Genomic DNA, 27,565 nt, shown 5'->3' with positions numbered 1-27,565 from the left:
TTGCTGAGAAAACACACACCCATATGCAGGGCTGTTAGTGGTGGCATGTGAGTGACCAGGACTTCTTGAAGACTTTTCTTTGCAGGGGCTACGGAGAGTAGAAAGGGATAGATGTATTATAGGAGCACCCAGCTTCACCAGTTTATTGAACTTTACCACAACCAGTATTTTATTTTCTTGGAAGCCCCCTCCTGGAGTGAGGAGACCCTTAGGTTTCCTTTTTAAAGAAAATTAACACTTACAGCTAGCTTGGGAATTATGACCTTCTAGCAAAATTGAAGGAAAACTGCAAACAACTGCACAACATAGTAATAATATTCTGGGTCCAGATTCCTGGAATCAGGATTGCCCTAGTGGCATTTTCAGGAGCAAGCATGCTCCTTGAGAGCTGGTGCTAGGAGAGAAAACTGGAGAGAGCTGTGGGGATAGAGGTGACCTAAACTGGAGCGCAGGGCTCCCCTGGGGTTGTGTTTATTAGCGTCCAAGCAGGCCCTGGTGATAGCTGAGTTTTGGGATAGCTGACAGCTCCCAGGGAGGTGCAGATCAGATCCCATCCGTGTCGGACCTGCCGCCTACTCTGGCTGCACCCCAGCCTTAGCAAGCCTGCCTGTACAAACCGACACCCTGTAAATGCCTGGCAGAGGAGGCAACTACCATTCAGGACGGAAAGAGGTTTAGCTGGACTTTGTGTTCAAAGGGGCTTTCCATATCTCAGCATGTGGCTGAGTAAACAGCTCTCTCCCTTTGTCCCTTTGTCACCCTGCCAGAGCAGCAGAAGTGTTACCTGTTGCAGTTTTCCCCAGCATGGCAGGGCTGTCTCCGGCTTAAACATGGCTTTGGAAAGTGCAAGCATGAAAAGCTCAGCACTGGGCTGCCTGGGTGTGGGAGGCTTCAGGCAGGACTCCCGCCAGACCATGGGACATCCCAAAGTGATGCTCTTCGCCCAGTGTCATCAGTCTGTGCTACTGCTCTTCCCTGTTTAGTTTATCATCATTATTCCCAGCCCACATACTTTCCATCACCAGGATGCACAGCCTCTTCCAGCTGTAGGGAATTTACGAACCCCTCTGTTCTCTGAGCAGCACCAAGTCCAAATGCCACAGGACTTTATTCCATCAATCCCTCACTGAACCCCTTGATCTCCCCTGTCACACTGGCAGGTGATGTGCTTCCAGCTTCCTAAAGCAAAGAAGTGCACAGTATCACCTCCTGATTTACCCCTCTTGCTTTACACCAGGGTCTCAGCAGCCTGAGACTGCCTGCTTTGCCCAGGCAGACAGCCTGGCAAGCTCCCCAGGGTTAAATCACTTATACCACTCAATGACAAGCCAAGCGACTGTGTTTAATGCAGTATAAACCTTCCAGACTCTTGCATATTTTTGCTCCTTTGCTTTAAATTGCCTCTGATGTACTCAAATGCTCTTGGAATGGAAGGATCCAGGGCTAGTGTCTCCATGGAAATCAGTACCTCCAGGGCAAAGTGAGGAGTGCTGAGGTGAATATATAAATGTATAAATGCAGGATACAGCCCTCCCCATCACTCACCCATGCCTGTCAATCATTAATGAGACTGAGCCACCTGTGACCTCCAGAAATGGGGCAGAACGGGGTGAAATGCAGCCATTCCCATGCAGCGGCTCTGAGGCTACTTTTGAATCCCCACAACCCAGACACCATGGGGCTTTGGCCCACCAGAGCAGGACCAGGTGCCAAAATCTTCCTCCCCCTCACTGTCCTGGGTCAGGTCAGCCCAGCAACTCACCCCATTGTGGAGCTCCTGGTCTCACCTCCATCTTCATCTCTAGGGTAAATAATCAACCTTGAATACCTACAGCTTATGCAGCATTTCTCCTCCCCCTTCTCTTCTTTTAAATGCCTCAGCATACTGAAAGTGAAACAGTGCTGGAGTCTCTCCTGGAGACCAAACAGGCAAAGCTGCCCAAGGTCTTGGGCAGGTGGGGACACGTCTCTTTTTTCTACGTTGACCACCCTTTTCCAAAGGGCAGAGGAGTCTGGAGAGCAGTGCCATGCCCAGAGGGAGCCTCTCAAGCAGCGCGGGCGTTCAGAACAGTGCTCCAGCCAGCTGAGGTGGCAGAGAAGATTGATCCGGTCAGTATCTCTTCTCTTCCCTTGACCGTGGGCTCATATCTTATGGTTCTCCTACCCCGTCCCCCTCCACCACACTGCTCACCCCTTCAATTGCTGCTGCTCCTCTGCTCCTGCCACAGAGCCCAGATTCTGGTGTGAGATAGGGACTCAAGCCCCTTCCTACTGAAATCTCTGAAAAATGGGGTGCCCTCCTATCCCTTCAACTCTCTGTATGGCTGTGATGGGGTGAGCTCCTGGGCAAGGCAAGGAATGATTGAATATCCCTCTGAGAGGTGTGATGCAGGGTCTGAGCCCCACTGTGCCAGCAGCTCAGCAAACCCAAGGGAAGGCACAGTCCCTGCTGTTTACAGCCTGTGAAATAATTATGCACAAGAGAATGAAAATCTGGCCAAACTCAGATCAGGGAAGGCTGAGATGTATTTCCAGAGTTCCAACGTGCCCATTCCCAGCAATCATATTTCAGTCTCTGGCTCCTGTGACTGGGATGGACCTGAGGCATTTCCTGGGTGACCTCAGACAATAGCTGTTTCTAATGATTTAAGCTGATTGCTGAGCTGCTTTGAGCCTGCCATGGGGAAATGCAGCGTTTTCCATCCTCAGAGCTCTGCAACAAACAACATCCCCATGAGCAGGCCACAATAACTGATGTGGCGAAAGTCCTCTGCAAGGGAGGGAAAGGAAGGCAAAACCTCTCCCTCTGCCCCCTTCGCAAGCACCCAGGCCAGCCATCGGGGCAGGCAGAGTGGAGCTAGTCTCTCTGTAGCAGGGCAGGAGCTGATCAAGTGCAGGGATGTGCCTACAGCCCAGGAGCACTTCTGTTGAAATCTGAAATCTCCTGCAGCTTCCCCTGCAGCTCACACAGGGGCTTGCTTGGCCCTCGAGATACCCATTCTCAGCATGCCGGGGAGCCGAGCTCTGAGGCAGGATGAGCAATTAGAACCTTGATAGCATCCTACAGCTTCTTGTTCTGTAACCATGATGATTTGGAGTGAGGAGATTGCTGTGGGTTTGGATGAAAGGGGCTACAGCAGAGCTCAGCCACACGCTGGGGACCGCTGACCCCCAGGCCACCTCCCAGCAGTGGCAGGTCAGGGCTCGAGCAGGGCAGAAGCAGCAGCATGACCCGAAGTTGTCATATCCACATCAGAAAGCGACAACAACCCAGTGAGACTCAGGAAGAGTTATCATTCCGACAAGGCTGGAAATCTCTCTAGAAAAATGGGAAGTAAAAACATACGTTGCTACCAAGCGAAATGGTAAGTTTACAGAGATTTCAGCATCTCTGATGTTTAGTAGTTCCTTGGTGATGGAGAAATAGCTGCCACTTGCCTGATTTATGGAGTTCAGTAGAGCCTTCCAAAGCTAAAAGCAGGCCAGCACCTGGTGTCTGTAGGTAGGGAGATTGTGTCAGTAGCTACAAGCTAGAACAACTTGCTCTGTCCTTGGATTAAACACAGGGAAGGGATGGGCCAGAGTTTCAGTCCAGAAGTGACTTTGGAGACAGGAACACCCTGCTGTGAACCTCTCATCTAATTCTGCTGTTTTGTGCATTTCAGTGATTATCATCAACCTGTTTGGAAAACCTATTGTTGAAAGGTAGCAAGATTAATAGGAAAATGGAGTTAAACACAAGGAGCATAACCTCAGAACCAGCCTCTCCCACCAACAACACAGAGGAGGAAAAGATGGAGGTTGCTTCTGAACTGAGCAGCCCAACGATGCATAGTGGGAACAGTGGGTTCATTGAAAGACGAATTAAAACAGTGTTAAGCTTCCGAAAATCGAGACGAAGTCTGAGCATAGAGAAAGGAAAGGAAGGTACTGGTACTTGGAAACGAAAACAACTTTCTTGGCGATTTTCCAAGAGCTCTGAGGAGAATGAAACCACAATCTGTAATGGCGTGGAGGTGATTAGTGAGAAGACAGAAGCAGAGTCCATTCAAGGAAAACCTCTGTCAGGTAAGAAGCAAAAACATCACTGTAATTTGCTTGGCAGGGTATATGTAAACTTTAAGCAACTTGCTCTTTGCAAGTCTTGGGCCCAACAGGGATGCCGAAGAACCAGGCCTCCCATGACACAACAGAGATAACCGTCACCTCTTGCACCAACTCATTGGGGTGTTACCTGGCCCAGCCTGGGCAGGTCACCCATCACTGAGCAGGCTGCTTTGTGGCCTCCACTATGTTAGTTTCACCATATCCTCGACTTACCTACAATCAACCCATCAACCTGTTGGCTCACATGTCAGCAGACAGATCATGCATCGTGCACATCAGCCATCAATCTGCTGAGCACAGTTTGAGAACTGCTGCTCTGACAGTATCTAGAAGTGCAATGTGGGCTATTCCTATGCTGTTGCCTGCCTTGCGCTTTTGGACAATTTCTGTTCTCTAAGACTGATGGTCCCCAGACTGTGCTCTGCAGGTTGCTGCAAGGGCTTGAAGTGGAAAAAAGATAGTTTGGATGTGATCTGCTTCGGCACCTCTACCTTGGTTCCTAATCTTAGAGACTGCCTTGCAAAGGGACCTCTGCAGATGCTTTTACTCTCTTAAGCTGACTTTCCATCTGTTCTTCTCACAATAGCAGCACTGCAAGTATTTGTTTGGTTTGGTTTCCCTGGGCTGGTTGTTCTCATGCATTTTGTCAGCATTATAGAGGTAGGTCTTAGCTAAAGTATAAAAACCACCTTCAGCATAGCTCTCACCGTTCCACAAGTGTGGGCAGACTGCAATGACTTTTTTTTGGTTTGAGCACTGTTCTCCTCCACCTTCTTAAGGCAGAGGCACTACAATGAGTCCACCAGGAGATAGACTGAGGTGGGTCAACATGGTTTGACCTTTCCTCAGCCTAAATTTCTGGAAAGAAATTCCTGGTCTACTGCATAGGATGCCATGGGCATCAGATAGAAGTGCCAACTTTGTCTCACTGCTATGACATGCTCCACTGTGCCATGAATTTATTTACTGCTTCACACTGATATATTGTTAAGTTGATAAGCTGAGTCTGAGGCCATCTCATAAACTTTGCTCCTCTGTTCTCAAAGGGTCATAGATGAAGAGTAACACGAAATGTTACCATAAGCCCTTTCCACCTCCTGCAATAAACAAGCTGAGGAATTGCACAAATAAGACCCATCCTGTGCCAAATAATTTGTGATTAGCCTAGACTAGAGCAGCTCTGTCAGAAATACATCCCATCCCGAGAAAAATATGGCAGGCGATGGAGACTCCACCATGTGCACCATTAAGCTGCATAATGGTTAATTGCCTTTCAGTTGTATTCCTTCGACTACCAGCTGGCTGATCTTGTATTGCTAAATTAAAGATCCATTTAGCACCCAATATCACCTCCCTGAATAATTATCCTAGATGGTGATTAAATGGTGTTTTCTCACTTTGATAAACAGAACAGAATGTATTCCTTTAGTCTCTCGCTGCAAGCACTTGTGCAAACACAGGTTTTATATTAATTTATCTAGAAGAGACTAAGTTAATTGGCACAATCTCCCTTCCCTCTGAGTGCAGAAGCATCAGTAGCTCCATATAAGGACTCAAAGCTCTATGCATTGTATGTTGCATCAGTAGTTGGAGGTTTTTGTGTATATCTATCTTCGTACAGATACTCTTACACTGTACAGATTAATTGGTACATATGGTGTAAAATCTGTGTGCAAACAAGCCCAGTGGCATTAATTATGGGCTATGAACCGGTCCATATCTTTGAGTGCTCTCCAATTTTTCCATATAATTGTATATGTGTATGTCCCAGAAGCAGTGGCCACACATGCCTAAATAATACCTTTTCCCTTCTCAATTAATATTTGCCTTATGCCCAGTATCACAGAGGGATATCCTGTTAAGAGCATCTGTTATGATGCTGGAGATGGTGAGAGCTTCCTAGGGTCTCTCAAAAGCTAGCAGTGCTCTTGTATCTTCTCAACACACGGCAAGTACTTCTTACACTACTGGCAAATAGGCAGTGGTTCTTGCACCAGCAAGGCTTCAAAAAAGAAATGGGAAACTCAGTAGACCTCAGCCTCTTTGCAGGTAACAGTATTTAGTGACTGTCCCCCAGCCTCAGCCAACACCAGCCAGTGCTGGTAGTAGGTGCCAAAAGCAAAGGAGATAGGGAAAAAAACGTGATACCTGAGCACCAGGAGAAAGCACGCACAGGTCTGGATCCCCCTCCAGTGCACACACCTCCCCAAACCACCCAGAGACAGCAGTGCTCACTGCGTGGAAAAGCAACATCACTTGTAAAAGGCAGTGCTTGGCATCTGACTGCAGGGGTGTATACAGGCAGTGAACAGCCGTGTCACCCAGCTTTGAACCACCTCAGGCAGGTGAACTTCTCATACCTCACATATTTTGGTGTTTGTCCATTTCCTCCTGCTGAGACCACCATCCCAGAGACCCTCCTCACTCCCCAGCCAAAGGGTTATTGCAGATTGCAGTAACTGTAGAGCTGAGAAGCTGTAGCTTCCCAGCACAGTTTGGTTGTCCCAAAGACCCTCTTTTTGGTTGAGAGGAGGCTGAGGATGGTAAGCATTCACAGAACGTTTCCTAAATGTCTGGAACAGGTCAGAGGTATCTTTCAGAGGCCATTTGCTGTGGTAGGCACAGGCTGGAAAGGGTGGCCAGCCACGGATGGGCCAGTGTCTGCCTTGCTACCTCAGTCCCTGCATCTCAGGGAGTCCCGATAATGCAAATCACCAGCGACAGCCTCTGCAGTTTGCATTAGAATTTTGCTCAGTCCTCAGAAATGCAGAAGCCAATTTAGCCATGACATTAATTGGGAAAGTGTCTTAGGAAAACTTGATAAAGCACAAAATCAGCAGAGGAGGGGAGCCCGGAATTTGCCCAGTGTTACATCTGAACAGGGAATGTTCCCAAAAATTTATCAGGAACATTCCCAAGCCAGTATCCCACTCCCCTAGGGCCTTGGTATCTCTGGAGGACATATTGGCAGGTAGACTGGGGGCAGACGTGACACTTAAGTGAGACGTCTGACCTGGAAGCTCAGAGGGTCTGAGGGCTTCTGTCCTGCTGTGTTCCCTCCCACCCCTGCAGCTGGACCCTGGGGCACCCTGCCTGCCTCTGGGGCAACACGCTGAGACGCCTTTTCAGCCAGAGATGCTGGGGCCGATGCAGCAGCAGAGCTGTGCTGAGCACACAGGTGTGCTGGGAAACAAAGGTGTTTCTGTTAAAGAAAATCCTGCTGGTAGTGTGTATCACACTGCTCCTGCTTCAGCTCCACACCAACAGGGGGGCAGAGCCAGGGGAGATTTTACACAGCTTGAGACCCCGTTGCCCATGTGTGCCCCTCTGACGTTTTCCTGTAGAGTTATAATCAGGGGTTTTTTTTGCTATTTCCTACCGCTGAAACCAGCAGTTTAGAGATGTGGCTCAATTTGCAGTGGTTGCATTTCCACTGCTCTCCTCCCCTGTGTCAAACAGGAGCTGGAGAGATCGGCAAGGTCGCTCTCAGGGGCACTGTTGGGTCCCAGCTACTTGTAGCAGCCCTGCAAGCCACCCTGTGGGGCACCTTGTCCTGCTACCAACCTCTCAACCACCTAATGCCTGCTTTGTCCAAACCTCTTCCCTGATTCTTTCTGCAGTAATGGAAATCCATGAACTTATTCAGAAAAGGCAACTTCTGGAAGCATTTGCAAGTATCAAGTACTTGGAAGATGAACTTATAGCTGAACAAGATGCTGAGAAATACAAAGATAACCTCCAGGAATTTGTGAGGAAATACAAAGACGTGGATTTGCTTTACAACTCCATCACAAATGTGATCCAGTCCATCGTGTTGGAAACACTGGAGCGTCCCACTGTAGAGGACACCATGCTGACCTCCCTGGTGACTTTAATTGCCCGTGAAGAAGCAGCTCATCCTAACACAGGCATCAGTGTTCATTCTGGATCCGACTTGCTTGGCATACCCAGAAAGTGGAAGGAGGAGTGGATGGCAGCTGTCAATGAGAGCACTAGGAAGAGGATCCAGAGGGTACCCATGCCATCAAAGGAAGAAATGAGTTCTTGGCTTGTTCTCCACTTAGATTTACTCCAGAAACACCTGCGTGAAGACTTACTGAAAATCAAGTTATCAGTAAAAAAGTGTTATCCAGAAGAATACCAGGTGTGTGACACATATGTACAGGCTTTTCACAACGCCATTGCCTCACATTTGGAAGATCTCTCCCAGAGACCGCTGGAATTCAATGAACTTTACACCTTGCTTGACTGGGTGGCCAACACTTACCACAGGTAAGATGCTGTGACTGCCACATGGCTTCAGCCTCCTCCAGGAAGCAGCAGGTCCACGGGGTCCTTCAAAAGCACTGAGCTATTTTCAGTTTCCTGAGCAAACAAGAGAGATGCAGTCATAGAATAGAATCACAGAATATTTTGGGTTGGAAGAGACCTTAAAAGCTCACACAGTCCAACCCCCCTGAAATGAGCAGGGACACCTTCAACCAGATCAGGTTGCTCAGAGCCCCGTTCAGCCTGGTTTTGAATGTTTCTAGGGTTGGGGCATCTACCATCTCTCTGGGCAACCTGTGCCAGTGTTTTACCACCCTCATTGTCCCCTCTAGAGTAGAGACAGATAGCTAATCTATTAATATGTGGGGACAAAGGTTTGTGGATAGAACACTTGCTGCTTTTCACAGATCGAAATTACCCCATTTTCTCCTCCCTCACCCTGTTCTCACACGCCAGGAAGCTCCTCCTTGCAGCTCCGATAAACTTGCTCCCTTTCTGCAAACGTTTTGCCAGGTCCAGCAGCTGCATGGTGACTTTTCCAGGCACAGGGAGGGACCTCTGGGGGAGTCCTGCCTTCTTCCTGTTTAATTAAAACTGTGATGAATTTGGAAACAGGCCACGTTCCTCCCCATGCTCAGGGGTCAGAGTCATCTCAAGGAGGTGCCAAGACATCACCATGTGGGATTAGCAAGGTTAAAACAAAGGCTCTAGCTCAGACGTGTCAGGTAGTTTGATGGGAGGTCTGTGGTTTTTAGGAACTCTTAAAGCTTCCTGCAGTTCAGGGGTGACTAAAATACTTTAGGAGCTGTACAGACATATGAAGCACCATACTCAGGGCACCCTGGGTGTGTGGGAGTAAAGGCAGGAATTATTTGCAACAGCAATGAAAATTGTGCTGCTGGGCATTGCCTCCTTTTACAGCCAAAGGAGACATCTAAGATAGGCATCCGTAGAAGGTACAGGCATCGAATGTCAGTGTCCTCAGTTGTTCACTGGCTTAGACCACAGCCCGCTACCCCAGCCCCACAGAGCTCCCAGACTAAAATCCAACAGAAACACACACTGAGGTGGGAAGGAGAAGAGAGGCAGCATCCATGAGAGATGGCTCTGCTAATAAGCACATAAGAACAGCCATTTCAGACCAAAATTGTGTCTGCCTTGATAGCTGGTCTCCAGGAATGGCCTATACCAGATGCCTAAGGATGGGACAAATGCAAACTGATTGCCACCCCTCAATCAAACAAAAGAGGGAGTGAAAGCTGGAGTATTGACAGAGTCAGTAGGCAAAAATGCACAGGGAGGGGGCTGTGATGGTGCAGAGCAAGCAGCAGTGACACTTGCCCTGAGTACTCCAAGCTTGGGGTAGCTTTTGGCTCAGAGACGTTTGGACCACAGATGGTCTTTGTTTTGAACAGCCCTCAACAGATTTATTCTGTGAACTTCCCTAGTTACTCCTAAAACCTCATTTATGGTGTGGTGACCATGATGATGTGTGTGTAACTCCATAATTAGCACGGCACTGTCTGCCCAGTGTTATGGCAGGACTGCTATGGGAATGACACTCCCACTCATCACCCCTCTCCCTCATGTGTCCCTACCAGTCTCATCTGGAGGGAAATTCCTGCATATCCCCAGGCTCTGGGAGCTGTACTATACCCTAAAATTGCAGAAGAGGGGTGAAAAAATGAGTTTCAGCAGTCAAGTTCAGCATCAAAGAAAAGTGCCCCTGTCATATTTCTCTGACTTGTGGGAAAAGGAGCTTATTGAGAGCTTCCAGCCATGTGGGACACTGCTTGTAGTCACCTTGCTGGGTTGGGCTGTTTCCATTTGATTTTCCCACTCTAGAAGAACTTCATCACACCCTGGGACCCATCCCAAAAAAGAAGAAATCGTCTGACTCAAACTCATTATTGATACTATAATTCAAACAAATGGGAAAAGAACCAACCAACCAAACAAACAAACAAAAACAAAAACAAAAAAAACCCAACCAACCAAACAAAAAAACCACAAACAACCAAGAAGAAGATAGAGGGGAATAAGCTCCTTAAGTATACATTTGAGCCTGTCGTTTCAGTCACAGTTGAGAGTTTATGTTTATATCTGTGGTGTCCTTTTAAATGAGCGGCAGGCTCCTGCAGCGGCTGGGCTGTGTGCAATGCTCCACATGTGCAGATGCACCTCCCCGGGAAATCAGAACCGTGACCACGGGAACATTGACTCTGGGACACTATCAGCAGTCACCCTGCACCAGCCTGACCTTGAACAGTACAATCCTCACTTGGATCCAAACCTAACCGTGGGCTCAGTGCTGCTTTGACAATGGGAACCCTTTTCGGTGGTTGAACAGGCTGTGTGAAGGATATTGCAGCTGTGTTCCTTGCTAAACAGCTGACTGCTTGCAACTTATTCGAGTCCATGAATATTTTCTTCTTTCTCCTCTCTGCCTTCATCACCCTGCAAGATGCAATGTCTCCACGGTCCATGACAGATTGCAGGGGCTGCACATTCAGTTTTAGAGGCTAATTATGAGTTTCTCACCCTAGGGGGAGAAACACAAGCACTCCCTCCCTTTCCATGCCTCCCTGCTAATCAGCTGGCCTGATTACACGGCAATCCAGAGGAAAGTGAGTGATAAAGTCCTGTGTCAGCTGAGCGCACTTTGGAGTCAAACTCTGTAGCTGCACATCCACCCACCACCCACCGCTTCCATCTGCAGAGAAACCGCGGTGCTGCCATGGCCCGTGTCCCCGGAATGGAACTGCCTTCCAGAGGCTGCTCTGCACAGAGCAGGACCTGCTCTGCCACCTCCCCGGGCTGGGGATAACCCACGGGGAAAAATAACAGCCTGACACAAGCCATGATGTGACACCAGAGAGGAGCAGAGGAGATCAGCTCGCTCCAAAGCTGCTGCAGGAATTACCCTGAAAGGCATTTCGCAGGCTTGTAGTGACATGAATCAGCTTCAGGTTGTTTATTTTAAAAAAGTAATTTCTCATAGCACTTGTCATGTCCAAACAACTCAGAAGTCTCATGATTTCTAAGGTGGGCTGGAACCTTAGATCATTTTGATTTTGAATAATTAGGATTTTGAATAGCAAGGAAAGATTTTCTTGTTAAAGCTTGAAAACAAGCATCACAATTCAAGCTTTAAGTATATTTCTCACAGCTTAATAATTATGCATCTCATGCTGCATGAATATTCCACCACTTTACTCACACTCTGAGGCAACATAATTTGTTCGTTTGACTCTTTCCAGTGAACATTTTCTGGGTCACCCTGATCTCAAACCAGAAGTTAAGACAGAAAACCTGACCCTGCTGTTAACACCAGCCCATTGGGATAAACTGAAAAATGACTACATTGCTTCTGCAAAGGTGAGAGTTTTGACCTTGTCCCCTCCTGCCCCCAGGGAGGGAATGGGAGCCCCAGTGTCCCGGGCAGAGGTCTCAGGTGGCTGCATTATGGTTCCAGCCCCATCAGGTGCTGAGTCCTGCCAGCACCACACAGAACAGCCTTTAATCAAAAGCAGAAAAATCTTGAACACCAATTCTGGGACAAAATCAGGCCATGGGCCCAAACCTGGATGATCACAGAGCCACAGGGACTGAACCAGCCCCATGCAGTACGGCAGAGGCTTTCCGAAAGGTCACAGCTGGGCTTCGTTGGATTTAACGCGTTGCAGAGTAAGGTGTAAAGAAATTGTAGCTGCTATTATACTTTCCAGTTTGTAAGCTCCTCCAGCACATCTGAGGTTTGTTATAGTCAAACAACTTCGGGTTTGTCCCCAACAGAGGACCTCCCCATGATTCAGCTCCTCCTAGGAAGTCCCTTCTGCCTTTGTATTTCTGCTGTCCTTGGCTGGGACTCTGTCTAAAACTACATGCTTTCCTGGGTCTTTGGTGGGCTCAGGCATTTTCTTACAAACTGTTTCAGAAACAGGGCACTGCTGAAGGTGAGCCCAAGGTGCCCCGCTCAATAAAATCCTTATTGTTCCCTCGTGCTGGTGAAAGATCATTTTATTTCACCGACAAGATTGATTTATCAGCCAGGACTGAACAGTGCTGCCACTTACACAAGTGGCTGCACTGCCAGAAAAGACCAGTTTGATCTTTAATCCTGACTTCTTGCATTACCTGCACTAGAAGACTTTGCAATCGAGCAGTCAAACAGCTGACACAGTATTTCCCTGCCAGGAGAATGATTCTCCCTTGATTTGGGAGTACTTTGCTCTCACACAGCACAGCTCCTGTTTTTTCCCCAAATCCCAATCTGTGTAGACTGATGGGGTCTGGAGCAAGACCTTTGACTCTGGTTACTTTTCCATGCCACACACATAAGCCATAAACACTTGCCAACGGAGCAAAACATTGCAAGCTGCTTTGCTCATGCTTGCTTTGTTATCCTGAGCCACATCTTTTCTTCCTACGTTTAACATTTAGGGGAAAATCAAAAGCTATTTTGGAAACATCCTGAGACTGGAGGTCACGGAGAAGTGGGAGAAGGAAGTTCATCCAGAAGTGAAGGAAAACTTCTACCACTCCTCTCTCTCCTTCGATATTCAAACGGTACTTAATTAGCTGGGGCAAAGTGTGGGGGGCTCTGTGGCTCCAGGGAAATTGGATCGTTACCTTCTGGGGTGGAGGTACCGCCTCCTGCGATAATTTATGTTAGTCATGCACTGGCAGAATACATTAGAGCAGAAAATGCCATTTATTACAACTTTTAACTCTCCCGCTTGCCTTCTAGCTGCAAATTAAACCTGCTGTCAATTGTGTCAGCAACATAATAGGCAACTGATTTTAAAGTCCTTAAATCTCTTTGATTAGAAAGAGAAAGAGAAAGGGAAAAAAAAGGCAGAAAGAAAAGGTTTGTTAGAAAAACCCCTTGGTTGAAAGACCAACATTGTCCCGGGGCTGTGACAGCCGTGGAAAGGCTGTAGGCAGTGACAGCTACTCTAATTTAAATAGCACAAAAAAACCCAAAAGCTCCTACTAGCTTTAGGGACTACAGGGTAATAAATCCAGGAGGGGTTTGGATTCATTCTCCTCACTCAAAGGGTTGAGTCATTTCAATTAAATAATAACAAAACAAAAAAAAATAGGGAGAGAGAAAGAAATCAAAGAATTTTGAATCAAAGAATTTGGCTGCTGCCGTGACTCTTTTTCCATAGAGAAATATTACACGTCGTGTGATCACAGGGAAGGCAGGTCTGAATGGGAATAGCAGATGGGTAGGATGCCTCGGGAAGTGCCAGAGCAGGACTGCAGCCTGACTCACTCCGGGGAGGCAACCGGGATGTGGGAACGGGAATTAGGGAGCAGACCCTGTGCAAGCAAGATTTTGGAGTGATGCCTGACCCTCTGTGCAGCCTCCGTGCAGAAGGACACGGGGCCACTAGGGACGAACGATTATGCCACAAATCAGTTTGTGCCTCTTCGCCCATTCTGGATTATGATTTTCAATATGCCAGAGAATAATGAAAACCACCTGGCAACACACCAGCTGTTTCCCCCTTTGTGAGGCAAGTCATTTTTATTAACCAAAGCTGCATGGGATCCTTGTAAAGGATATTTCTCCTATGCATGTTCCATTCACTAGAGGTTTTTCGTGCCCTTTTCTAGATCATTGCGGAGCACATGAAGATATCTGGAGAGATCAGCAGAAGCCTGGGAATGAAAATGCTTGAGCTGTGCCTGGCAGAGCTGTACGAATTCATGCCAAGGTCGTTGCCACTCTGGACAGTACATTCTTTCCAAATGAGTCCCACATTGATAAAAAAGCAGGGAAAAGGTCCATGCACTGGGCCAGACACTGGCACCGAGCAGGCACAGGCCTGTTCCTGGGAGAATCAGAATTGCAGTGAGCCCAGTAGTGAGCAAACTGCAAAATAACTTGGAGAAATTCATAAACAGACCCAGATGGGACTCTTGTGAGTCCCAAAATCTGAGGTCAAGAAGGAGCTGTTGGCTGGAAAGGGTTGGGACCACTGTGGCCCCATCCAACCATCTGGGACCTTTGTGGCGTTGGGTGCTGGTCGCTTGCAGTTGCAGCCACGAGCAAGTAGCAGTTATGGACGCCCAGACCTGGAGCCTGCTTGCCCAAAATATTATCTAGGCATCCTAGGGTGAGTCCTGTCAAGAGGGTTTTCTCCTGCATCTTGTGGCTATGGGCAAAGAAATGGCTGGTGGGACCCTCTCTGTTATACCCGGGTACAACTTAGAGCTGGGCTGCCTTCTGAGACTTCTTAAAATGTACCCTGTGTCCAAAGGACACAGGACCCTGCCCCTTTACTGAAATTATGGGTTTTTTGCTTGGTAGTCCCCGGGTTACAGCCTCAGATCTTACCCCCTGCAACGTGTTTTGGGGATGCTCCAGGGAAGGTTTTTGGCTCGCAGAAGGTTCCAGCACAGTGACATGCTATCCAGCCTCTCCGGAGGGGCTGTGTTTTGGAGGGTTTGTGGCCATTCACCAAAGCAGCAATCCATGGAGCAGAAAGGCTGTTTAGTATGAATCAACGCTAAGCAAGACTAAAAATAATTTTGCATTAACCTTTGAAGTTTCCCACCTCCAGCAGGCGCAGAGTGGGGAGTTTGCTATCAGACATTCTGTAGATGCAAGGGTAGGGAGCCCAAATATTGCTTTCTGGTTGTGAACCTGGGGCATGGCCCGTGTCCTAAGTGTGCTAAATGTAGTGCTTTCCCTTCTAAACCCTCATCTCTAATCACCCAGTGATCTACACTTGTCTCCCATGCCCTGAGTGTAGTTCAAATCAGCTATTTGGCTTTGAGATCTGCCCAGGCTTTTAGGAGAAATGCGGTACTTATTGATGTTCCTTTCTTTTTTCTTCTCCTTTTTCTTTCCTTTTTCTTTTTTTTTTTTTTTTTTAACTAAAAAAAGGTAAAAAATGCAAGTTAGGACAGCAAGGGCTCCCAGCTGAAAGGACCCCTGAAACTTAAGCATTTTCTTAAACAAACCTGAGAACCAAGCAGCCAAGGCTGGCTCGAGCAGGTTCCTTTACCTTGACACAGAACGAGACCGCCCAACAAAGCCTGCCTGAGCACACAGCCTCCTGCCAGCGGTGCGGACACGGCTCTAATACAGCTGTCAAAACCATAACATCTGTGTTGCACAGAAAAGAGCTACCTAATGCACCACCTGAGGTTACGGGGAGGGGAATGTAGGTGTCCTGTTCACCTTCTGTTGTAAAATCAGCCCTGAGGTAAATTCTTTCCTTGCATGCTTAAGAGGGCACATAGTATATTATCTCAAAAGCCAGAGCAATGAAGGACCAGACTGGTGAGCCTGAGTACCATGGCTGCAATCGAACCCTCAGCACGAGAAGAAGTCAGAGATTTGCTGTGCTGAGTTCCCTGGCATCTCTCCAATAGTGCTGCATACCCACTCAGGCAAGAGCATCCTAAACCTATAATTATCTGCCATCTATTCCCCTCCAATGCTCACACATGTTATGACAGCTGGAAAAAACATGTCCACGTATAGAATGGACAGGTTGGGCCAGCCACCAGTGTCTCCTGACACCACCGTGTACACAGAAGATGAGCCATCTTTGGTTCCCCTGCCATTAGTGTTACCTGCGTGTCTTCTCCTGCAGGTTTGGGGAGGAGTTCGTGGTGTGGAGCATTGCTCAGAACAGCCCACTCTTTGCACCCTATTTTGCTGCCTACATCAACAGCTTCCATGACCTGACGTAAGTCTGCTTCCCCGAGACAAGCTGCTGCATTGCTGGGGTCTGGGAGGGTGGCAATATCTGGAAAGGAAACAGCAAGCTCTTCTGCGGCTGCTCCATGGGGTGCTCAGCCTCCAGCCCTTGATCCTCACCTCATGGCAAGGGGATGTCCCCCAAGAGATGCAGATAAAAGTCACTTTGCTGTGGCAAAATGGTGAAGAGACAGAGGTGGAGATGGATTTAGTGCAGGGATAGATCTAGTGCAGGGATGGATCTGGTGCTTATGTGAAAGCTTTATTTTTTTTTCAGCCTCAGAAGAGGGTTTGTTTTCATTTTTTGTTCTGGAGGTTAGCAGAATAAACCTGGCAACATGGTCTGAAGGCTGCTTTTGACACTGGGCTGGAGGAAACTCTGTGAAAGCACTCAGCCTGCAAATAAACCCCTGTCATTGCTGCTGGCAGCGGGAACTTCTAGGGCTTTGCATGTGTTAAGAATTCGTTATTTAAAGATGTGTTGCAAAGGCCTCTGATGAACAGGCATGCCCACCAGCCTTGACTATCAAAAAGTGCTTCCAGGAGAGGGACACTCTCCCCATAAGTAGGACAGTGCCAGTTGCTGAGTGTCCCAGGGTCTGGTCCATCAGTCCAGTTCTGTACCATATGGTGACCCTGCGCTTCCCACCCCACAGCTGCTCACACAGCCACTGTAGCCCTCCGGTGCCAGTGCTGTGGGGAACCAGGGCTGTTTGTACAGCACCTGCCCCAGGGGGATGATCTGCAGCCATGCAGAGACACAGCCCACTGAGAGACAGGTGCTCTTCAGCATCTGGAACCATCCCTGCTGTGCAGATGCAGTGCTTCAGAGGCCAAGGCAGGCAGCCAACACACAGCTAACACCTGGGGTCTGGCCACCCAAAGCTTGGGTTGTTACCTCCAGCCCACGCTGTTGCATCGCTGCCCAGCATCGCCTGCAGCTCGGATGCTCTATGCCAAATATTATTCAGGGGATGCAGAGGATTTTGCATTGCAGTGTCTCACTGGAGCCGACGGCTCCAGCCGCAGTGAGCACTACCGTCAGGAAGCCTCTAGATGGCACGGTCTCTCCAGCAATGCTAACCTTGCTGGGAAGCCGGCTTTCTCTCCCTGCTCCTGCCCCTGCTGAAAATTGCTCTCCCCTTCCCTGCTGGGGACTGGAGAGGTGGTGACAGGAGCAGCCAGCCCCAGGCAGGGAGCTGGCAGGTGCTTGGGTGGTGGATTGGCTCTGCTGGGTTTATTCCTGCATCGAGTTAAATATTTGTCAGCCTGGAATGATGAATTGCTGAGTAGGTGCCCTAACAGCACAGTTTTGTGGATGCTGGATGCAGGCTTCATGTGTTCAGCAGGAGTTATGGACCTGAGCCCCAGCCTGGGGCAAAAGAGATGCTACTAGGTGTTTTGTAGTCCTGCCTGCATAACCTCAGATGTATAAACTAGCTACCAGGCAGTGGCAGGAACCCACCGTGCTCTGTGGTCACAGCGGTGGATGTGGCACATCCAGAGCAGCTTAAGGACCACTAACATTTTGGTGGTGCTGCCTAACTTTCTCCCAGATCGTGTTACCCCAGGGCAGGGATGGAAAATGAGAAGAAAGCCAGAAGCTCACGACATCCCCAAAGCCCATGCGTGCTGCTGGGGATTTCAGTCGCCTCTCAGAAGTTGCTTTTTCTTACTCATCAGCATGAAACCTAGTGGAAGTACAAGCTATCCCTAGGAAACTCCACAGGTTTCCACCTCCGTAGTTCAATGTCCCCGCTGCTGCCAATAGGCGCTGCATGGAGTGAGTCAGATGGGCTCTGGGGGACCCAGGGTCAGCAGCTTTCCCTTCTCTGGCTTTATTATTTACATTTTGCTTATGGTGTAAGCCCCTAGGTGCTCTCTCAGGCACCTGTAGATCATTTAGCAGAAGTGTTGCTCAAGTGAAAAAGTAACCAGGCTGCGCAATTGCTCCGCATGATTGAACCGTCCCACCTGATGAGGAAATAGGTGTTTTTTTAAGCACAGTTACTCAGTTGTGATTAATTTTCAGTATATAGGATTGTGCAAAAAAGTCATTCTTTTGACCCCTTTAGTGTTTCCAAGAGGAAGTACTGGACACACAAATTTATGTTAAAATAATACCTAAAATACTAAACTGTCTAAAATGCTTAGGGCAGTGTAACAGTTTATATTTTAATATTAAACCACTGGTGGTATCTCTCTCTAGGTCAGGTTTAGAAACAGCGTTTAAAGTCAACACTGAGGAACTGCAGAAGATTTCAGCAGCTCTGACAAGGAACTTCACAAATATTTTTTGGAACAAATTAAGAACAAAAGCACAGGTAAGAGGATCTTAGCCACACTATTTCCAATATGTAAAGTGTATGTGCAGGACCCCTGCAGAAGCTGAGGGCTGTTGCCCTTTCCCTGTCTCACCAACTACACCTCATTTTGCAGCTCATGACGTTATGGTTCCTCCAAAATGCATCATGCTTAATATTCATATAAATCCTCCTTAATCCAAAGTGACACTTACAGCATCCTGTGAGTTTTCCACTGTTTGTCAAGCTGCTTGTTTTAGTACAATGGCAACCAAAAGAAAAGGGTATTTAGTGGCTTCCAACATCTCAGGCAAAGCAGTGGGGGGAAATGTCACCCATAGTGGAGCACTGAGGAAGTAAGTCACCTGGACAACTCCTGTGGGACATTTTTCTTTCTATCAAAATATTTGGATTTTTCAGGACTTTGTTTTACTCTTACTTATTCATAGATTTACCATCATGGCCTGCTATCAGCCTCTTCAGACAAGACAGAATTCATTTGGTAGGGGTGATTTTTCCAGTCTGTTTCCATGGTGAAGAAAGACTGTTTCAGTGTGTGGATGCTAAAGTTCTTGTATTGGCTGATAAAGCACTAGTATCAGCTTAACTTGTGTTAAGCGGCCTAAAAGGCAATGCAGTTTGTGCTTGCCAGGTGGTGTAAATGTAGATTTCTGCTCCGAGCTGGCTGGGGATCCACTAGCTCCAGCTGGTATAACACAAGAGATGGGAGAAATTAAATCTTTGGTCCCACCTCTTTTCACTCACCCTAATTCACTTTCTAATCACTGAGAATAACTTTTGGAAACCAAGACAGTCATGCAACTTGTCTGATCTAAGCCAAGCCTGCCTGGCCAAGGGGACTTTCCAGCCACTGCTTCTCTCCGAGTCTGAGGGCCAGGCGAGGAAGGAGTCAAGCCAAGGCATTGAGCAAGAGAGCCAAAATGCCGTGAGAACTGAGAGTGGCTGAGGCAAAGCATTTCTAAATAGCCTTCCAGCAGGCTGGGAGCACAGCAGGAGGGTACAAGTGGGGGAAATAATTGGGAAGGAGGTCGCCAGGAGTCTAATGACAGAGATCCTGAGAGCTAAGAGAAGAAAATTAGAAAGGGGATGTGCCAGAGAAGGGACACTTTGGATTTGGCCCTCAGGGGAGTCTCTTCCATGTGCCACCAGAAGCCATTAGCAGATATTGCTGTGTTTCTATGCAGAGGAACATTAGCTTCAGGGACCTGGCAAGGGAAATAGCCCAGTGGTGACACTTGGCCAGAGCACCTTGTACCCAGGGCAGAAGGGAAACAGTGCCATCACTCCCACATCATCACTGACCATGAGGCATCAATTGGGCATGCTCTCAGTTGCTATTCCCCCTGCCACCAGATCAGAGAAGAATAATCCCAGTGAGACCTCATGCAGACACATGGGTCTGCAGGGAGTACAGATAGCCTCCTGCAAGTGCTGTGAGAAAAAGGAGCTTTATTTCCTTGTGGAGAAGGCTGGAGGAGTGATGGATTACTGGGCTAGTTTCCAACAGACGCATTACCAAGTGATTTGTCATGTCCATAGCTGGTGCAAACCCATGTAACACCAGCATACATGGTTGCATGCCACAGCCTGTTTTAGCCATGGCTGAGTTTCCTCTGATTAGCATTCACATCTGCATCTTCATCCATACAGTGGGGATACCAGTTTATTTACCTACAGAAATGCAGCTGGTGGATTAGAGGAAGGCACAGAGCAACGAAATGAAGTGTCCCAAGTAAGCCTTTAATACCAAAGCATCTCCTGCTCGGGAGAGTGCTTTATCTGCCTGCCTCAGGGCACTCACCTAGAAATGGGACACAGGTCTCTGAATTCCCTGAGGGAAGAGTGAAACCCAGACTGCTCAGTGCTTCTGGTGTCCAACTCCTGATGTGTCTTCACACAGAGTGGGTGCACCATCAGTGCTCTGTGCTTTTTGGTTCAAGCCCCCTAAGCACGCAGATGTCTGGGTGAACTTGGCTGGTGCATCAGCTAGTCTGACTCGTTATTACCGGTGGCATCAGTGAGTGGGTCTTTTTTCAGCCACTCTTTAAGAAAATCCTGACCAAGGACTGGATTTTGGCAACAGAAAAGCTGGACTCACTGGCGTTGGCAGTCTCGCAGTTCTCCAAGCACCTGCAGCACATGAGGGAGCCCACGGGACAGGTAGGCGGCTGGTCCCACGCCCGGGCACAGTGATGCTGGAGGGGCTCCCACTGTCATTTGCAGGCTGTGGTCCAACCTGCAGACTTCTCCCCAGTCACAGGGGATGTTTATAACCACGGGGACCGCAGATGTGGGGGAGCTCAGCTATTTACCTACTTCCACGTGAGACTAAGCAACATCTTTCCTTTCTGTAGTATAAATACAGGAACTGATTTCTTTAAAGAGGAACAAAAAAGCTTTGGTGAGCATTACCACTGAACACTGTAACTCCACGAGTTGCAGGCTTATATGCCCCTTTCACATCTATGCAGTTGTGAAATAAATGGGTAGTTGACAACAGCTCTATATTTAAAATCTGAAAGCATTATCAAAACATACTTTTGAAACAACAATAAATATTCCCCTTTGTTACTGAGGAGCCAAACTGCTGACAGAAAATCATGGGGCACTTCAGGGTGAGTATTTCCATGGCATTCCCTTGGCACTGCCATCCTTGTGCCAGAGCAAGGGGCTGTGAGCCACCATCTCCCTTTGGCATAGGTGGCCCAGGAGGCATGTGCTGCCTTCAGGCATCTCCTCTATGCCCTACACTCCTGCTAAAGACCTGAGGGCTTCCCTTTCCCCCTCTCAATGCTGTGGCATTGCAAAAGAACAACAGAAAAAAATGTGATGTTTGCTTTTTTTTAACCAGGAACTTCTACGCAACACTCATAAATATGTGGTAAGAGAATACATCACACAGGTCATCAAACACAGACGGAAAATGAATGCAGAGACACGACAGCAAGTGAGTGAAAAGATGAACCAGGAAGCCAGAATCCTTAATAATACACTCATCGATCAGGTATGTGAGTTCCCTCCTGGCATCCCCGGTTGCCCCATTCCTGGAGGTACAATGTCCATGCTTAGTCTCCCGGGACTGAGTTGGCAAGCTCTGGAGGAGGGCAAGCCTCAAAAAATGTGAAAGTGCTTAAAAGAGAGCAAGTAAGGTGGTTACTGCAGGTTCATGGTGCAGACTTGCAGTCCGGCAGCTACTCTGCAGTGGTGGCTTGTGCATGCACAGCTGGCCGCTCTGCAATCCAGCATGCAGTGTGTAACACACTCCCAGGCCCACATGTGCTTTGTCAACCATGGGCTACATGCTGTAGCACCAAGCTCACCCTGCAGTAACTTGTTCCCTTGGGCCATGGGATACACCTTGTGTCCAAAGGTTCCGTGCCCTGAGCACAGCTCTGGAGATGACTCCGGTGAGAGGGTCCATCTGCATACAGGAGGGTGATGGGGAGAAAATCACAGCTGATGGCACGTTTTGTGGCTAGACATCTGTGCTGCCTTACACCAGTAACAGTGACCCACCACTGTGCTCTGCGCTGCAGGTAAAAAGGCATTTTGCAGGCCCTGTGCTCCCCTCTGATATCCCCCTATGTCTCCTCATTCACAGGGCTCTGACTCCGACTGGCTCCTTCCCGCCTTACACCACATTGCCAATATCATTGGGGAGAAGAAAAAAGACGAGATCAAGGAGTATGTCAAGGAGCTGTGTCAGGATTATCCAGATATCAGGTGCATGAAATGGCAGATGCCAGAACTGCTGGGCTCCATCCCAAACAACACCAGCTCACCCTGTGCTGTGGCCAAGCTCTTCAGGTTCTCTTCTCTGCTGGTAGCCACACATTAGAGGTCAAGGCACCAGCAACAGGGGGAATCCCACATTATTTTTCTTGATGGCTGTATCCTTTCTCTTTTTTCCTCTGCCTGCTGGATCTTATGATGCACACAAGTTACCTCAAAAGCCTTTTCATGTAGAATAAAATAATAGAATCAATAGGATAGGATAGGATAGGATAGGATAGAATAGAATAGAATAGAATAGAATAGAATAGAATAGAATGGAATGGAATGGAATGGAATGGAATGGAATGGAATGGAATGGAATGGAATGGAATAGAATAGAATAGAATAGAATAGAATAGAATAGAATAGAATAGAATAGAATAGAATAGAATAGAATAGAATAGAATAGAATAGAATAGAATAGAATAGAATAGAATAATAGAATAATTTCAGTTGTAAAAGGCCTACAACCATCATGTAGCCTAACTCCACTTCAGGGCTGACCAAAAGTTAAAGCATGTTATTAAGGGTAACGTCCAAATGCCTCTTAAACACTGATGGGCTTGGGGTGTCGAGCACCTCTCTGGGAAGCCTGTTCCAGTGTGTGGTCCCCCCCTGGTAAAGAAATACTTCCTAAAGTCTAAACCTCCTTTGAAGCAGCTTTGGACTGTTTTCACACATCCTGTCACTGGATACTATTTTTTGCTCCAAACGCACCTTGTTTCACAGTAAAGCTCCAGGCAGCTTTTCAGTGCACGACCAGTATTAGCCCAGCTTGATGATTTGCAGGCTCCAGCTTTGGAGCAAATGGTTTGATTCCTCTTCCCAGGCTCAAACCTCCAGGGCAGTTGCCATTGACACAGTTCAGCTGCAGTTTCTGAAAGGGTCTCAACACAACCACCGAATTTTGGAATAAATTACAAATTCTTTCTTTTGTACTTTCCATTTGCTGTTCCAAAGCAGCATCTGCAAACTTTAAAGCTACTGGAGAAGTAAACAAAGTAACTAGCTCTGTGCTTGGCTAAGCAGCTGTGTATCGGAAGTTACCTCCTCTACCACCACTCTCTTACCAACCATTGAGAAGGAATATCAGGAGTACAGCTTGCAAAGAAATCCATTTTTTCATCACAGTAATTTCAGAAAAAGAGCAAAGGATTTTGCACTGGTTACATAGTTCCTGCTGGATGACATTTATACAATCAAAACAAACTGTAAATTTAACAAATTGCTCAGAAGACCGGAGTGGACCTTCAAATATAAGAAACCACCAAAAAACCCCACACCAAAACAGATTAAATTGAGGAAGGAAGCAATGCCTAATTTGGGAAGGATGGAGGAGGTAAACGATGGCTAGTCAGGCATAGCTATTTAAAAACAATTTTCCATGCAGAAAAGCCAAGGCTGTGATTTGTGGTACCTTTTCACCATCAGCCTTAGGCCCAGGCCAGGTTTTAACGTTTGTCCTCCTGGTCGATCTATTTCCTGGCTTTCCGTTATTGAGTAATATTATCTTTAACAATTAAGTTTGGAAAACTAGGCGGAACCTGCTGGACCTGCATTGCTTCCTGTTCAGGTCTCTGTTAAGTCTTCCCATGAGCTCTTGGAGACGTTGCTGAATTTGTATATACTGAGATTACTGGAACAGGGTATGTTTCCAAGTTGGCTTTCCCAGCTCTAATCTAATTAGTGCCTGTCAGCTTCCTAAATATTAGCATTTCCATTACTCAACTCAAAATAATCATTAAATAAAAGGTCTGCAGCTTCTCAGGAAATCTTGCAGAAGGCATCACATGTGTGGAGATATGGAGGAGGAAATTCCCCGCAGCACCAGCAGCAGGAGGGTGTCTCATTAGCACCAGGTGGTGGGAGCTGATGCTCAGCACCTCTGAAGGCTGCAGCTCCCTGTCCTGGTGGCTCCTCCAGTGCCGTGAGGGGACATTCCCTGGCCCTCTGCCACAGCCTCGCTCTGTCTCCAGCGTGGTTGTTGGTTGCTTACCTCTGGTCTGGTTTTGCTCACCAGGACTGAGGGAGGTCTTGTCTGGTTTCTGCAGGAAGGAACATGTCCTGGCGGTCCTCACGCTCCGGGGGCTGGGGCGCACCAGGAGAGCAGCGATTTTTCGGCAAGTCTGCCACAGGCTGGAGAGCCCTGACGGCGGGGATGGCAGCACACTCTTTGCTGAAATCGACGCCCCAGGGATGATCAGATGCTTCTAAAACACAACCAAAGCAGCAAGCAGCATTGTCCCTCCTCCTACACCACCTCTACGGCATGATCCAAAATCTGCTACCCCACCTGGCTCCTCTGCAAATGCAACTTTTTGACTGTCATGGGAAAATGAGTAGTTTTTTCACCTTGCTACCCTGAGTCCAGAAACCAAATGCAATGGACACACCAAGACACTGACCTCCTGCAAGAGCCCCCCAGGCAGCAGCTCCAGCACTGAGTTCACCTTGCATTCAAAATATAGATTTTATGGCCTGGAGGCTGCTCTGTTGTTTGGTCCAAGATTGAATCTCTTTTCAGAGAACAGGAGAAAAACAAAAGGAGTTCATGCAGAGCTATATTAAGGCTTGGACTGTGCATTGCCTAATTATACAGCAGCAGAGCAAGAGCCTCCTTCTTAATTACTGTCCCTGAGCAACTGAGGGGCAGAGCTTGGGCAGGGATGTGGTAGTGCCCAAGCCTTATTTGCTCCCCAGTGAACCAGCTGGCTGAGTCGTCGTGACACAAGCCCTGTGACATTGTGACCTGATGCCACAGACCACTACCTGCCCAAGGAGGTTACCTTGGAGAGTGACCAAACCCCACAGCTGGGACACGCAGCACATGGACCAGCCTGCACTCCAGGATGGACCTTGTGGCCCTTCTGGTATTTTAGCAGATTTTTTTCCCATGTGGTCTGGCTTGCAAAACTCTTTTTGAACCAAAGGCCTGCTTATGCCATCACACCCCTTCTGTGTGGGCAAACATGTCTGGATCAGATGTGCCATGTGGAGAGAGGCTCCAAGTCCCCCTTGCCTCAGGGAAAAGGGCCATCATGCCCTTAGTCCATTTTCTTGTATGTTCAAAAGTGTTTTAACAAATCTGGTACAATCCGATTGCGGTATGAAATCTAATGTGCCAGGCATAGTGCTGCAGATCAGATCCTCATGTGATGTAAACCAGCATCATCCTATTGATGGGTATGGAACAATGCCGGTTTAACCCGCTGAGGGATCCAAAGCATTACATCCAGCATCTGCAGGGGAGAGTAAAAGAGACATCCAGCAGCATATGGCCGCACAAATCTAATTTCATTCAATCCAATTTATCCTTTAGGTTGCCCTCCACAGGCACTAATCCAAGACTCTGTACAGAGACATTTTTACAATTGATTAATTAATGTGATAGATGTGGACATGGCATAGCCTTGAACACTAATCTGTCTGCTGCAGAGCTTACAGCATCAGTAGTAAGACTCTTTCATTTCCTTTGCTTCAGCTTGTACTGGTGTCAATTCCAGCCGGTGTGAGCAGCAGGTGCTGGTGACAGGCCAAGGGAACTGGTCTGATGGATAAGAAATAGGGAGTGCACCTTCAATTTGCAGTCATCATATGAAAAATTTTCTGAGGTAGACTTGTTACCTTCACAACCAAGATGTGTTTCTCTAAAGATGGCTTTGAACAATCAGGTATAAATTGAGAGTGTGAGGCAGGGAAGGAATTTTCTGCCCTGCATCATTCTTCAAGGTAGCTCCTGACAATTCCTGCAAATCCTTGGCTTAGTGACTCTCTGTACTTACTACGGAGAAGTCAAATACCATCTGTATCTCCCGTTAGGTGTGCAGAGCTCAGGAGCACTTTGGAACACCTCTTCCCTCTCCTGGGGACACGGTGCAAGCAGGAAGCCCTGGATTACACCCCCGCAATGTGTGTGTGAGCTACATCCCCCATCCCAGCAGAGGAAGGGTATCAGCACTGAGAGATTTACATTTGATGTCAAAAGCATTGACTAAGTGGGGGAAATTAAAAGGGGGATTTCAACTTCTGCATTCTCAGCTTGAGAAATCTGAGACTGGATTTTCAGAGAAGCACGGAATTTGAGGCACACAGCAAAGTCAGCCGGAGTTTTTGTGCATCAGAAACTTCCCTTTGCCCTGTCTGCATCTCTGATCCCAGCACCTCATGCAAGGCATCTGTGGCACAGAAATTTTCTGAAGCGCACTAAGTGTATGCTGTTTTTTCAGTCTTACTATTTTGCTGTTGTTCTCTCTACAAAGCAGCTGCCTTTCCTCAGGCTCCAGCTGTCTGGACCTGGGATTAGAGAAGGCTCTCAGCTTCCGTTTTCTAAAAAAAGCAAGTTGCTACCCTGAAGTCAGGGAGGAAAGCTGGGCACGATGACTTGCCTTTTGTCGCAGCCTCCCCTGGGATGCGTGGGTCCTGCAGCCTGGCATCCTGTGAGCCAGCAGCAGGACCACAGCCTGCTTCCTTCAGGAGCTGCTGCTCGCCTGATGCTTGCTCTTGAGCGAGCCAGTTTAAGGCTAAACCCATTATGGCTCACTCCCTTTCCTGCTCTAACAACCATGCAGGCAGAGAGGGAGATCCAGGGTGGGGGAGCAGGGGTCCCCCCCAGGCAGGGGGATGCTCCCAGAGACACCAGAGCAAGGACAGAGGAAGGTTTGTGGTCCCTGAAATGAGCTGCTGCTGTCCAGCCATCTTCTGTTGAACATCCACTGTTGATTAGGGCCATATTTTACATTCCTATAAAAGAGAAGAAAGGCTTCCCAAGGCTTTTATTGTGAAATATGTTGCTCTTGTAGGAAAGTGCCAAGGAGCTCACTTATTACCCTGTTAACTCCTTCTGTTTGCTGTTTCCCTGTGGTTTCTACCATTACCCCTACTCCTGCCCCAGCACACAGTCACATTCCCCTCTGGGAGACACAGCTCACTCTTACCCTGGAGTGCCCAAACTACCAAGTGCAGATAGACCCTCTGGTGAATAAGGCTTTCTCACAAGAATTCAAGTACATGGAAGAGATAAAGTCTCTCCAGATTTAGCTTCTCAGGGGTGAACACTGCATTTCAGGAGGGAGATCTGACACAGTTCACAGCACTGTGTGGGTGGTGACAGATGGTTTGGAGGTCTCTGCTGTTTCACAATACTGTTTGTTTCTGGTTTGGGGTGAAAAGGAATGCTTCTAGCATTCTCTGTCCAAGGGAACAGTGCTTGCAGCCAGGACAACCCACAAGCTGGGGTTTGCAATCTGAGACTGGCCATTGGGAACCATTGTTTCAGCAATGGTGGAATTGTCCTTTCCTGGAAGCAAAGCACCACTCCACTGCTCCCCACCAGCAGCTGGAAAAGTTCCAGACTGCCCATCAGAGCGTT

The 27,565-nt window shown here is 47.9% G+C and overlaps 1 protein-coding gene across 1 annotated transcript; it reads left to right on the top strand.

Annotated features, from left to right (window-relative positions):
- Positions 1–3,725: 3,725 nt before the first annotated feature.
- Positions 3,726–24,623, top strand: EXOC3L4 (exocyst complex component 3 like 4; the record flags this gene model as incomplete). The annotated part of the gene is made up of 11 exons (XM_082058069.1): positions 3,726–4,068; positions 7,728–8,379; positions 11,637–11,754; positions 12,820–12,945; positions 14,002–14,102; positions 15,993–16,088; positions 18,309–18,423; positions 20,461–20,583; positions 21,275–21,427; positions 22,025–22,146; positions 24,249–24,623. 11 exons carry the CDS (start codon positions 3,726–3,728, stop codon positions 24,409–24,411), a joined length of 2,112 nt encoding a protein of 703 aa, XP_081914195.1. The 3' UTR covers positions 24,412–24,623.
- Positions 24,624–27,565: the final 2,942 nt, after the last annotated feature.

Source organism: Streptopelia decaocto, assembly GCF_964273445.1.
Source record: "Streptopelia decaocto genome assembly, chromosome: 7".
Classification (NCBI taxonomy): Eukaryota; Metazoa; Chordata; class Aves; order Columbiformes; family Columbidae; genus Streptopelia; species Streptopelia decaocto.
Note: the sequence above shows the minus strand (reverse complement) of the source record. Positions and strands in the feature narration are given on the sequence as shown.